Genomic DNA, 13994 nt, shown 5'->3' on the forward strand with positions numbered 1-13994 from the left:
TAGGCTAATTTACTGATATGTTTACCACAAAAATTTGCAATAACCCTAATAGCATAAGTAGCTGAACCTATCAGATTCAGCAGATCATTTATGTATTCTTCCAGTTCAATTTCTCGTAAATGCACTCACCCAGAAATTTTGAGTTATCTGCCTTAGCAACAGACTTCCGTTCATAGTCTATATTTATCAATGGTGTTATGTCATTTACTGTACAGAATTTTACAAACTGTGTTTTCTCAAAATTGAGTGAGTCCATTTGCAGAGAACCACTTAATAATTTTCTTAAAGACTTTATTTGTAATTTCCTCTGCTAATTCTTGCATCATCAGCAAAAAGAACTAGCTTTGCATCTTCGTGAACATAGTGGTAAGTTGTTAATATATATTAAGAACAGTAAGGGACCCCCGTTTTGGATGTTGGTGTGACTTCAGCAATTTTCCAGTCTTTAGGTATGGATCTTTCTGTGAGCGAGTGGCTGTATATAATTGGGAATATGGAGCTATTGTATCAGCATACTCGGAGAGGAACCTGACTGTTATACAATCTGGACCAGAAGTCTTGCTTTTATTAAGTGATTTAAGCCGCTTTGCGACACCGATGATATCTATTTCTATGTTTCTCATTGTGGCAGTTGTTCTTGATTGGAATTCAGGAATATTTACTTTGTCTTCTTTGGTGAAGGAGTTTTGGAAAATCGTGTTTAATAACTCTGCTTTAGTGGCACTATCATCAATGACTTCCCCGTTGTTATCGTGCAGTGAAGGTATTGTCGTCTTGCCACTGGTATCTCTTACGGGTTTTTTGCCAGATTTCGAGACAGTTTCGTTGTAAAAAAATTATTGAAAGCATCTCGCTTTGCAGTACGTGGTATATTTCGACTTCTGCAAAACTTTGCCAGTCTTGGGGATTTTGCGTTCTTTCAAATTTTACACGTTTCTTCGCTGTTTCTGCAACCGTGATCTGACCCGTTTTGTGTACCATGGGGGATCAGTACCATCACTTCGTTCAAATTATGCAAGGAGTGAAGGTAACTCACCATATATAGTTATGTAGCATACTGAAAAGGCACATAAGACTGGTAACATAGCTGAGATTTTGAATAGTGTTGTCCTCAAAAGCTCAGCTGTGTTTTCAGTATTGTGCTCATGCTGACCACTCAGTGCCCCAACCGTATGGTAATAGTTACCTTTATGTCTTGCATTATTTTTTCTTCTATTATGGAGCTAGTGAAATAATGTAGTTCAATTAGTATAAGAATATTTTGGAAACACTGTAGTTAACAAATTATGGAGATGTCAGGGAGGTGTCAGGATTGTAGCCAGATCAGTGATCAATGTGGAATTATGTCAAATTTCAGTTATGTGCCTCCAGTCATGTTACATGGTTTGGCTGCAGATACATATAGTTACTGAAAACCAACCACTCTGCTCATATTAATCCAAATTCAGATTTTGCTTTGTGTACACCTGTAGAGATTAGACTGAAATGATGAGAGTAAAGTCTGCATATTAGTGTTAGACTAGAATCAGCTTTTTAACTATGATACTCAAAAGGCTCTGCAGCCTTAATTTCTGAATATTACATTTTCCTGTTTAGTTGTTTTCCTCTCCTGTGAAATAAGTTTTGCTTGCTTTCAATCTTTTTAATAATAACTGTTTGATTTTTCCAGAGTTTGGTGTTCACCTCACTGAATTTATTGTGGAAAAGAACCTTAATATAGCTATAAGGCAGCTTTCTTCGGTATTGCTCAAACAATATGTTGAAGAACATTGGTGTCATTTGTCAGAAAAATTTCGTTGTCCAGAAACTCCAGAGAAAGCAAAAGCTGTTATTAGACATGCACTTCCTGAAGGCCTTAAGGAGCCTTGCAGCAAGGTAAGATAATTTGCTAGTGAAACTGTCCTGCCATCATTAAGAAACTGAGTTAGATAAATTTCATATCTGAAGTTTAAAAAATTTTCACTCCCTTCATTGGTGTCCCTACTATTTCCTATATACTGTGCACAATGCGCTAAAATTAAAAAGCCACACACAATGTTCTTTAAATTATGCTTACTGAAAGAGTGCTTATTGATATTTCCAGGTTCATGGTGCTGTTGCATATGCTGTAGCTGCCATAGCACAGTGGGACTGGCCAGAGAAGTGGCCGGAACTTTTTGAGTTGCTCATAAGTTATTTGTCAGGAGATGATTGGGCAGTACATGGTGCTATGAAAGTGCTAAATGAATTTGCAAATGACCTGTCAGATAGCCAATTACCCCAAATTGCTCCTATAATGTTGTCTGAAATGTACCGCATTTTTTCAGATGAACAGGTTTGTAGTTTTTAGAGTTTGGTAGCCAGTGTGTACTTTAAATCAAATTCTAACTGATGTTTTACCTTTCAGAGGTACAACACTAGAACCAGGTCAAGAGCAGTTCGCATATTTTCAAACTGCACGTACATGATATGTGCCACATCAGAATATCATAAAGGATTGTCAAAATCACTTTTACAGCCTGTACTACCACTCTATATCAACAAATTCACAGAAACCCTCCAGACTGACTATGGGCCTTTTGTAGATCCCGGACTGAAAGCAGATGTGATTAAAGGTATACCTAAATTAAATGTTAGTTTCCAAATTTACGATGCTGGTAAATGTTCCTTTTCTAACAATAGTAACAATATTCTGAGAAGGAAAGTTGCTGCTCACCTGCAACAAAGATTTTCATGCTTAAAGCTTTCGGCCAATGGCCGTTGCCAACAATACTCTCACACATGCACGCACAAAACTGAAACCAATGTGGCTTCAGTTGCCTGAGACAGCAGAGGTGTGTGTGTGTGTGTGTGTGTGTGTGTGTGTGTGTGTGTGTGTGTGTGTGTGTTTTTGTGTGTGTGTTTTTGTGTGTGTGTGTGTGTTTTTGTGTGTGTGTGTGTTTTTGTGTGTGTGTGTGTGTGTGTGTTTTTGTGTGTGTGTGTGTGTGTTTTTGTGTGTGTGTGTGTGTGTTTTTGTGTGTGTTTTTGTGTGTGTGTGTGTGTGTGTGTGTGTTTTTGTGTGTGTGTGTGTGTGTGTTTTTGTGTGTGTGTGTGTGTGTTTTTGTGTGTGTGTGTGTGTGTTTTTGTGTGTGTGTGTGTGTGTTTTTGTGTGTGTGTGTGTGTGTTTTTGTGTGTGTGTGTTTTTGTGTGTGTTTTTTTGTGTGTGTTTTTGTGTGTGTGTGTGTGTGTTTTTGTGTGTGTGTGTGTTTTTTTGTGTGTGTGTGTGTTTTTTTGTGTGTGTGTGTGTTTTTTTGTGTGTGTGTGTGTTTTTTTGTGTGTGTGTGTGTTTTTTTGTGTGTGTGTGTGTTTTTTTGTGTGTGTGTGTGTGTTTTTTTGTGTGTGTGTGTGTGTTTTTTTGTGTGTGTGTGTGTGTTTTTTTGTGTGTGTGTGTGTGTTTTTTTGTGTGTGTGTGTGTGTTTTTTTGTGTGTGTGTGTGTGTTTTTTTGTGTGTGTGTGTGTGTTTTTTTTTTGTGTGTGTGTGTTTTTTTTGTGTGTGTGTGTTTTTTGTGTGTGTGTGTTTTTTGTGTGTGTGTGTTTTTTGTGTGTGTGTGTTTTTTGTGTGTGTGTGTTTTTTGTGTGTGTGTGTTTTTTGTGTGTGTGTGTGTGTGTGTGTGTTTTTTGTGTGTGTGTGTGTGTGTGTGTGTTTTTTGTGTGTGTGTGTGTGTGTGTGTGTTTTTTGTGTGTGTGTGTGTGTGTGTGTGTTTTTTGTGTGTGTGTGTGTGTGTGTGTGTGTGTGTGTTTTTTGTGTGTGTGTGTGTGTGTGTGTGTGTGTGTTTTTTGTGTGTGTGTGTGTGTGTGTGTGTGTGTGTGTGTGTGTGTTTTTTGTGTGTGTGTGTGTGTGTGTGTGTGTGTGTTTTTGTTTTTACAAAAGCCATTGGCCGAAAGCTTTAAGTGTGAAAATCTATTTGTTGTGCCTATCTGCGACTCGGCATCTCCGCCATATGGTGAGTAGAAACTTTCCTTCTCAGAATACTGGTACAGTCCATCCATGATCTTCCAACATTCTGTGGCTTCTGGCAAGTTGTTAAAAATCTGTGTTCCTGAACAATGGACACTTTCCTGGGCCAAAGTGACTTTAGAGCTTTGTGAAGATTTTTCTTATTTTTGGTATTGAGTCCATAAACTGAGCTGTTGGTTCGAGAAAGCCAAATTTTTTAATGGCAAGTTTCATTAAGGAAAAATATATTGGAAAGCAGTAGTATCCCTTGTTTCTTTAACAGGTCTCCACAGCACATTCTTCGGTTCAGACCATAAATAGTTTGCACTTAATGTTTTTAGGTTCTAGAACCTTAAGCTTGGAGAGTTACCCCATAAAATGATGCTGTATGACATTGTGGAATGAGAAGCAAAGTACGCTAGTTTTATTTTTGCCACCTGTGTCTGAAAACATCTGCTTTGCAAATAGGCAAACAAAGGGAATACCATGAAGGTACTGTTAATCATGACATTCCTCCCTTCTAAATTTGTAAGACTGGTAGATGTGGGGTGGGACTTAGTCTTTAAAGTTACACACACACACACACACACACACACACACACACACGTAGTGAAGTATTGTAATGGTCAAAAAACAACTGACAAAAGTTCATTATTTAACTTTGAGAAGAGACGTTTGTGCATGTCTTCTCTAAAAGTTAAATAATGAACCTTTGTCAGTTGTTTTTTGGCACCATTAAAATACTCCACTCCAGTTTCAGAAAACATAACTTGGATTACACAGGATACCCAGTCCAATAATTTTAAATCTTGTTCAATTTATAATAGGTTCATGATGATTCACTGAAGTGAATGTGGGGATGCTATTTGTAAGATTTTGTACATGTTTCTTTTCTTTCCTGTGACTTCATACATTCGTACAGGGTGTTCAGAAATTCGAATTACAAAACTTCTAGGACTTGTGGAAAGGAATGAGTACATAATACTTTGAATCGGAACCAATGTCTGGAAATTTGTTTCCATTCTACAACAGTTTCAATTCAGATGTGTAATGTGTCCACATCTGCAGAGGCAGAAAAAAGTCAGAGTAGTTTGTTTGTTCTGATATGCGGTAGAATAGACAGGAAGACGTATACATCAGTCATGTCGTCCTATGGAAAATTTAAGATTCCTATAGCAGACAGGAAGATCTGCTGGTATGAGTTCTGGCCACTACACTAGAAATTGAAGAGAGACCAGATGGGGTGGAGTGTGTGTTCCAGAATATGCTTCACAGGTACAATGTCTGTAACAATGTTGGAGGTAACTACATGAAGCTGTGGTTGTAAAGCATCAGTACTGTTCTGTATGTACAGTATGCTGGTTCCTTGTTTTGGAATAATGTAAACACGTAATGTTTAAGTGTAAATACAAACAAATGTGAGAACAGATGTTTTGTTAAGTTCCGTTTTGAATTGTTACCTAATATTTGTATTGTGACATGTCTAACACAATTCCGCAAGCAGAAGTGGAAGAGTTAAACATCTGAATTGAAACAGTCGTAGAACAGAAACTAAGTTTCTGAACATAGATTCATATTCAAAATATTACATGCTCACTCCCCTCTAAAAGTCTTAAAAGTATAAGTTTTCAAGGTTCTTCGCGGTCGTGTTCTCGCTTTCCGAGCAAGGGGTCCCGGGTTCAATTCCCGACGGGGCCAGGGATTTTCACCTGCTTCGAGATGACTGGGTGTTTGTGTTGTCCTCATCATTTCATCCTCATTCATGAAAGTGGTGAGATTGGGCTGAGCAAAGGCTGGGAATTTGTACGGGCGCTGATAACCGCGCAGTTGAGTGCCACCAAACCAAATCATAATAATCGTCGTCGTCATAGAGGTTCTTGAAGTATAGTTCTACATCAGGTGCATTTCTCATCAACTTGTGTGAAATGGTGTATGTATGTCTGTTAAATTTAATTCCTATGAATATTAATTTGAAATAAATGGGTTCAGGGTTTTATAAGCAAAACTTTCTTTCCAGCAATTACCTTCCTTGTGCAGCATCTGCCTAAGCAGATGGCTCCTTGTATGCCACAGATTCTTCCTCCCATATGGCAGACACTCATTCAGGCTGCTGATGTGTATAAAAGCGATTACGTCACCTGTTCGGATTTCAAGGAAGAACCAGTTGACTCTGATGGTTTGTGACTTCTATATGCTATTCAGCATAGTTAACTTAATGTAAGAGATCTGATAAGTTACCGTTTCATAAATAAGACATTTTGAAGATAATGTAATATAAAATGCTGGTGGTGGTATTGGTTAATGCTTTGATCATTATTTGATTTAATTATTTAAATATAATAAATTTTGTAATTGCAGGAGAATGCATAGGATTTGATGCAGTTATATTTTCCACATTTGAGCTAATTGATATGCTCACTGATATTTCGATGTTCACTGACACTGTAAAGGCAGCTCTTGCAGATTTAATTTACTATTTAATACTCTTTACACAAATAACTGATGAGCAGGTAAGAATAGCTGTAATATTTGTAACAGTGCAATATGTTTCCATTTTATAAGTTGTATAATCCTGTAAATAAAAATAATCAAAAAGCTTAAATAAACTACAGATAAATTGGATTTAGATGTGGTGTGTGAAACCACTTTTATTTTAGTGGTTTGGAGGTAATATTGTTTGTTCAGACTTCATATTTGCTACAGCTTCAGTGGTGAATACAATAAAAATGCGTGTTAATGAATCCATTTTAATGGATATTTCTGTTGTTCCCAATGACATTAACATAAGAACAATATTATGAAAATCTCGTTTTAACATATGCCGGTTTAAGAAAAAATTTGTTTTCGAGGAATAAGAATAAAATTAGAAACAGAAACCCACCAATAACTAAATTCCTAACATGTTTTGAGTGTTTGAAGTTCTTCCTTTGCTTTCTGAATGAGTTTCATTAAGTTGTTGGTTGAGAAAATGTTAACAAAGTGCCGATTTTCACTTGTTTAAAGAAGTGTTTAATTCTATACTGTAAAATTGTGTGATTATGAGCAGTAAAATGAGAAAGTTAAATTTTCAGTAGAAATTGAAAATTGTAGAAACCAGTTGGAGCTTTAAACTGCACATGTGGGAAGCACTCTCCCTCCTAACTGCACACTGCCCCCGCAACCACACGAAGGTGTGAAAGTGGAAAGAGGGGAAACTGCGAACATGCCACATTAGATGGCAAGGCAGGGAACTTCGAGCAGTGTACATCTGGCATGGTTTCATATTATACTACAGTAGAAAATCTGAAACTCTGTAAAACTCACTATGAAAAGTAATAATATATAGTTTATGACTGTTGGTATTAGAGAATATGCTTACAAAAATAAAAAACAAAGCATTACTCCAACAATATTGTGCACACCAAATTGTTCAGTGTAAGCGGCTGAAGATCGTACCAAATTTAGGCAACCATTATAGGATAAGAACCAAGTTCCTGACAATATTTTATTGTGTGTTGCATACTTATATTACAAATAAACCACAAAAATGCAAGGAGGATCATGTACGTAACTTTTACTCCTTAAAGGATTATAGCCCATATGCTACAATTTCCCTGCATTTTACGTTTTTTCAGAGACACTTGCAAAATGTGAAAGCAGGGTAACAGTTTTTGGGTTGCTGAAGACAAAATTTATACCTGCCATGTACTGGTGGCCCACAGGTAGGCACAGTCGGTTTTGCCTTTTGTCATTTAGGTTGCCATGTAGTCATGTTGTATGAAGGTTTGTATTCAGAAAGGAAAAAAAAACTTTCACACACATGCTGATGGAAAGGTTAATATCACGTGTGCAGCCTCATTATGGAAAGGCAGAAGCCTTTCTAGAGGGTAGCTTTTTAGAACTCGTGGATAGCTTTAACATAGAATGTTTTGTAAATAAAAATTACATTGCAGATCAATCAGTTAAATTTACAAATGCAAAGGGACAGTAGCAAAATGAAACAGCAAATGGTGTAGAACTCGGATCAAAAACAACTTCCCCTCCCCTAGGCATTGCGAACTCTGGTTTGCAGAGCTGGGGGCTTGCCAGTGCTGCCAGACCTCTTCTACCATAAGCTCTGGGTATACTTCAGGGACTATCATTAGGTTCAACAGTGGAACGTTCTGTTCTTCTGATAATGGGGCTGTTGGCTTCACTGCCTAGACCACGAGGAAGGTACGTATCTAAAAAGCACCTCAGTCTAAACGTGTGCTATGTGATGGAGTGGGTGGCTGTTGAGGTAAAACAATCTCTAGTACACACTCTGGTAGTATCTACATCCACCCAACAGAGCTCAGATAGTCAGTCTGCCTGAGAAGTTTCAAAATTATAGTAATTTGGCACCAGTCTGCCATAATACTGTCAGTTGTCAAGAGAAGAGGGAGTCTTTGGAAACATCTACCCTGTATATGGCCAAAATAGGTTGGAGGGTAGTACTGGATCCTTAAAAAGTATTAAACAACTGTGTAATGGAACATTGGTAGTTGAGAGCCATGTAAGTGGCAAAACTTCTCTGATCCAAGAATTACATGATTACTCTGTAGTAACCAAAATGCCTAACATCTTTAATTTCAGCATAGGTTTAATAATTTACTTGCTCCAATATAATCGAAATACACCCTGAATAATTGTGTGAAGAATGGAAAACATGGGTGTCATGGAAGTGCAAAACTTTGAGGAAAGTAAATAGTGCATAGAAAAGAACTGCAAATGTCATTTTGACCTTCAACACTTGAATTACCCAAACATGTTCTTGTAGGCTGTATCTGTCATAAAGTTCGACCATTTGTCCCAAATCAAATGCAATGCTTTAAATGTCAAAGATTTGGTCATACCACTATGGCATGTAATGGTACTTGCAGGCATTAAGTATCAGGTGTCTATTCCACACTCCCTCTAAAATGTATAAACTGCTCTGTTTATTACCCAGTGTAGAGCAGGAAGCACAGAGTTTATAATGGGAAAAAGACTCGGGAACTGAAATTTCACATTCCGCATGGTGAGGCTATTTCTTTGGTGTTAGTCCTTAAGAAGCCAGTCACCAAAAGTGATGCCTCCACACACACATCCAGACCTAGGAGCAGAGCATGAATGGATGGACTTGGCAATGTACCTGTGTGGTGGGGAAAAGGTGCACAGCTCAGACCATTTGGTAGTTAGCAAAGGAAGTCAGACCTCATTCATATGCCAACACACACCATCAGAGGTCCAGTAACCCATCCTCTCTACCTGTGCAACCAGTACCTCCAAAGGTGAGGAAAAATGCCAAACAAAAAGCTGTTAGAAACTGAAGAAAGTTGCAGTTAAACCATCTAGGCTGTGGCCACCCTCTTGCCAGTGGTGATTTTAATGTTAAGAGTATTGATATCCAGAGAACTAGGCTAGGCCCTGTCTGTTATTGCTGACACAGTGGGTAAATCACAATTGCCGAGGTAGAAGGCTAGGGCAACTGTCACTGATCAGTGACTCCCACAGGGACTACTTTACTGCAGTGGAAATTAAATGGTTTCTGATCACATTTGGAAAAAATTACAGCTCTTGGCCCTGAATAGACTGTTCTGCATATGTTAAAAGATGAATTGTAAGGTCAGACACATTTATGTTAAGGGGCTATCACCCCCACAGAAAGGATGATCTTACCAGATACAGGGCAATGGGTGGGGTGGCTATGCTAAAGGATTACAGATATCACTCCTGTACAGTTCCTCTTTCCACAGACATACAAGCAGTTGCAGTTTAAAGTCCTCGCAACTGCTAGATTCAGTATGATCTTCATACCCTCCACCCCACAATCTGCTGGATGAAATGCACCAACAGAGCTTTTCCAGGCAATTCTTGCCCATTCTTCATAATGGGCAACTTCAGTGCACACAGTGTGCTGTGGGGCTAGACTACCACATGCACCGTGGGTTGAATCATTGAGTGACTAGAAGGTATTAAGCCTTTGAACTCTAGTCAGATGACACATTTTTCTATAGCTGCAGGGTCATCTTCAGCAATTGACTTTTGATTCTGCTCTCCTATTCTTTTGCAGTTTGTTTAGTGGGAAGTGGCCATAGATTTGTATTCCAGTTTCTAGTGTGGATGCACTTGCTGAATAATTGACAGGGAACTGAAAGGTGGATGCTTCAAATGGCAAGTTAGATGCAAAGCAGCAAGAAGGTTGTCTTCAAACAGGGAAGTGCCCAGGGGACAGTAGAACACACTAAGATAGTGGAATGTACTACCTGTGATCCACAAAGTGCGTTCCCCAGTCTAGCAACCACCTCAGACGATGACCTGCTGTTGGTGGAATGAAGAATACCACTCGTTGACCCAAGCTAGGTGTGCAGCTGTGTGGAAATTCAAACACCATCCAAAAGCAGAAAATATTAGTGTCCTCAGAACTGCAAGAGCAAATGTATGGTGAGTAATAAAGGGAAGGAATTCATAACTACCGTTAATCAGTCGGCTTCCACTAAACAAGTTTAGGAAACAAGGATGATTTCAGCCAAGGCAGTACACCTCCCCTTGCAACTTTGGTGGACTTGGCTTGACACACGTCTCAAGTTTTAGCTGCACACTTTCAACATCACTGCACCATTTTGACAAACACCTTAGTTCCAGGCATTCACCAGAACTAGCTGGGAAGGCCCTGCTTCTTATGTAATAAGATTCACAATCATCTTTGTAGGAATTGGTATCAGATCTTTCTGCAATCAGACACATTGCTCAAGGACCAGATCAGATTTAGAATGCCATGCTACATAGTCTGTGCTCTCGAACCAAAGGTCAGCTTCTATATTGTGTCAATCAGATGTGGTTCGAAGGCCAGTATCCCATCACTTAGGAGGTAGTATTAGTTCCCTTACGGAATCCAGGCAAGGATCATACCAACTGTTACTGGAGTGTAGCTCTTACTAGCGGTATGGTTAAGACTGTAGAGTGCATGATAACTGCCGCCTCTTCTGGCTCCTCGAATTCCAAGATAATCAGTGCTGCTCTGTGTGATTTCAGGGATTACTGTTTTACCATTGACACTCTAGTTCTACTGGAGATAGCTGTACAGGAGTCTTCCTTATGATGGAACCATTTAGTCAGTGTGTTTTTGTCCTTGAAAAAAGGACGCCACTTGGGGATAAAAACGTTCTGTTCCAGCTTCTCGATTGGTTACTACATGGAGGTCTGCCACTTCTCATTGAGTCCTACATAGGGGAAACGCGTTTTTTGCTCTTTTGTTGATTCATTGTCTGTCTGATTGCTCAGAAGAATGGTGCCACCCCAAGACAGTATACTCAGTGTGACACTGCTTGAGAAGCTCTCACTGGCAACATCTTTGCAGCCAGGAACACTGTTCTTTGTTTATGGACAACTTTGCAATATTCTACTTTTCCTTCGATCTTATGATTGAGGCAACTACAGTTGACCATCAGGAGGCTGGAAATTTGACGAATAAAACTGGTTTTTAAGTTCTCACCGGAGAGACTACTGGAGTCAATTTTAACCATACACGTCGATGTTTTAATCAACCAGAGCTCACAGTGGGGGACAATATTTTAAATTTTAAGGGCAGTGTGTGTGTTGTGGGCAGTCTGTTGGACATAAAATTAACCTGACTACCACACCTGAAAGACCTGTGAACAAAAAGTGGGGAGTTGGCATGTCCTGTCTCTTGTGGTTTTGTAGGGTTTATGCAGTTACATTACAGCAATGTGGTTTGTGAATCAGCATGTGTGTCCTACTTAAAGATGTTATACATCACCTACCATGAGGACATTAAGATATCAACTGGAACCTGTCAAACCACCCCAGTTCAAGGCTGTGTGCAGAGGATGGTGTACCACCACTACAAATTTGGTAGTGCCTCCTTGACAGGTGCTGAAAATATTTACACTGTCTGCCATTGGCATTTAGTGTGGCAATTCACTCAAACTTTGTCTATTCACCATTTGGTTGCATATGACAAAGCCATTTCTGATATGTGCTACAGATTGTCTTATGGGTCTGGATGTATCAGACCTCCGAATATGCAGCCAGGTATGGAACAAACTTCTGCCATGGTGTTATCAAAAGTCCAGAGTGATATTAAGGTTGACAAAGCACAAAAATATTCACCGCAGGTTACATTTTTATAAATGTTTCTTCAGTTTTAAGTATTTAAAACAGTTTAATCATTATATGCATGGGTGGCTCCCAGCTACAATTGGTTGTTCAGCTGTGTTCCCTGATTGGTTTTTGACAATACAGTGTTTGTCAGATTTGACTCTGTGGACTAAAAGCAGAAATCTACCCAGTAGACAGATGATTCAGATCATCTGGGACATGTATCAGTGCATCCAGCAGTGAGGCAAGGAGGTGGTCTTTTGCTGGGTACCAGGACACTTCGGGATACACAGAAATGATATAGTTGACAACTCTCAAAGAAGTGTTTAGGATCATTGTTGTAGTTTGTGCTGCCTCATTGTCAACTCATTGCCTGACAGAATCATGTGGAAGTGGGAAACCATATGATTGAACTGGCTAACAAAAATACTGCAGTCAGACAATGCAGACATAGTGGGCTTAATGCTAACCACATCGATGAAAGGGAGTGCTGCATACCAGACTTCCAGTAGGACGTTGCCTGCGGTTTCCTCCTACAGTAGGAAATAAACCACTGTGAAGTTTGTAGTGTACCAGATTGTCTAGTATGTTCTAGCTATGTGTGTTTCATATATACTGACACCAGAGCAGCCCTCAGTTTGGTTGGAGATTTACCCATCGTCCTCAGACACCAGTGTAACACAGAGTTTTGAACCTCTGTGAATTGAATTGTCAGGGCTCATCCCTAAAGTAACTCCAACTGCAGCGGAAGGCATCGTTCCTTCCCCTGTATCCTTCTCCCCACAGTGGGTTTGCTGACACCTCACAGGGTGCTGATGACAATGCTGTTCAGTGCTCCATCATCATCATGGAATGTCTCCATAGTCTTCAGTCAGATCCATCAAAAACTGTTGAAAGCAGCAGTGTAATAACCTGTGCAACGTTAGAAAATTTACTATTCATACCAACTACTTCATAGTATGCAAATTTAGCACGAAGGATGTACAAATTAATGAATCTCGTGCAAATTGTCTGCTAATCATTGTAATTTTTTTGCTCTTTCAGTGCAAAAAAATCTTTAAAGCCTTTCTGCATGGTATTGTAAAGTTGTTCTGTAGCAAATTCACAGTGCCCAGGCATTGTGCAAATGCATAATAAAAATTGAGAATTCTCATCCTTGTCTCCAAAGTAGAACTGATGACCATTTATTTTAATAGGTTGCTAGCTGCCTATTTTTGAATGTCCCATGGCAACAGCCACAAGACATTTGAACCTCCTTTATACTGCAAGCAAGGAGCTAGGGATAAATCACTGCCACCATGAACAGAATAAAGTTGTGGCTAATAAAAAAATGCTGGACAAAATGGTATCACATTGCACTGTTAAAGAAAATTTTGTGCCATGCTGAGTAACTCAAAGAAAAACCAAGCATAATTGAAATGGACCTAATAAACCAGAGAAGTACCAAGTAGTGCCAGATACCTGTAATATGTACACTAAGTAAACTGTACCAAAATTCTCATTGTACTGTTTATTAGGTTATTGATGGGCTTCTTAAATTCCAAATTGAAAGTTCACCAGAAACTACTTTCCGGCTGTGAACTTAAATGGTGTCCATAATTAAAGTTCAATTTAAAACACTGTACAAAGAGAACCACTACATTGAATAATATCAAATTTGAGCAGCACATTATTGATGCAGAGGGAAATGTTATGGAACAAAAAAATTAACAAATTACCACCTTTGCTTGTGGCCCATTCATACGCCTCAGCCACAGCTTTTTCTGTACTGTTTTCATGGCCCTAAGCACTCAGTTAGCCCTGCTGCTTTCTGCTGTCACTTCCTCTCGATTCTTGACATGTTCCGGGGCTTTGAAGTGATTTACACTGACGGCTCAATGGCTGATGGTTACGTAGGCTTCGCATATGTTCATGGAGGACATATTGAGCAGCACTCCTT

General features: G+C 39.1%; 1 protein-coding gene across 1 annotated transcript in view; it reads left to right on the forward strand.

Moving 5' to 3' along the window:
- LOC126183357 (importin-9) overlaps window positions 1-13994 on the forward strand; it is a 148799-nt gene that overhangs the window by 48340 nt on the left and 86465 nt on the right. The window contains exons 3-7 of the mRNA XM_049925268.1: window positions 1670-1875; window positions 2084-2314; window positions 2387-2594; window positions 5973-6131; window positions 6314-6465. Of these exons, the coding sequence (XP_049781225.1) occupies window positions 1670-1875; window positions 2084-2314; window positions 2387-2594; window positions 5973-6131; window positions 6314-6465 (956 nt within the window). The remainder of the gene's footprint in view (window positions 1-1669; window positions 1876-2083; window positions 2315-2386; window positions 2595-5972; window positions 6132-6313; window positions 6466-13994) is intronic.

The sequence above is a fragment of the Schistocerca cancellata genome, chromosome 4 (genome assembly GCF_023864275.1).
Source record: "Schistocerca cancellata isolate TAMUIC-IGC-003103 chromosome 4, iqSchCanc2.1, whole genome shotgun sequence".
NCBI classification, from domain to species: domain Eukaryota; kingdom Metazoa; phylum Arthropoda; class Insecta; order Orthoptera; family Acrididae; genus Schistocerca; species Schistocerca cancellata.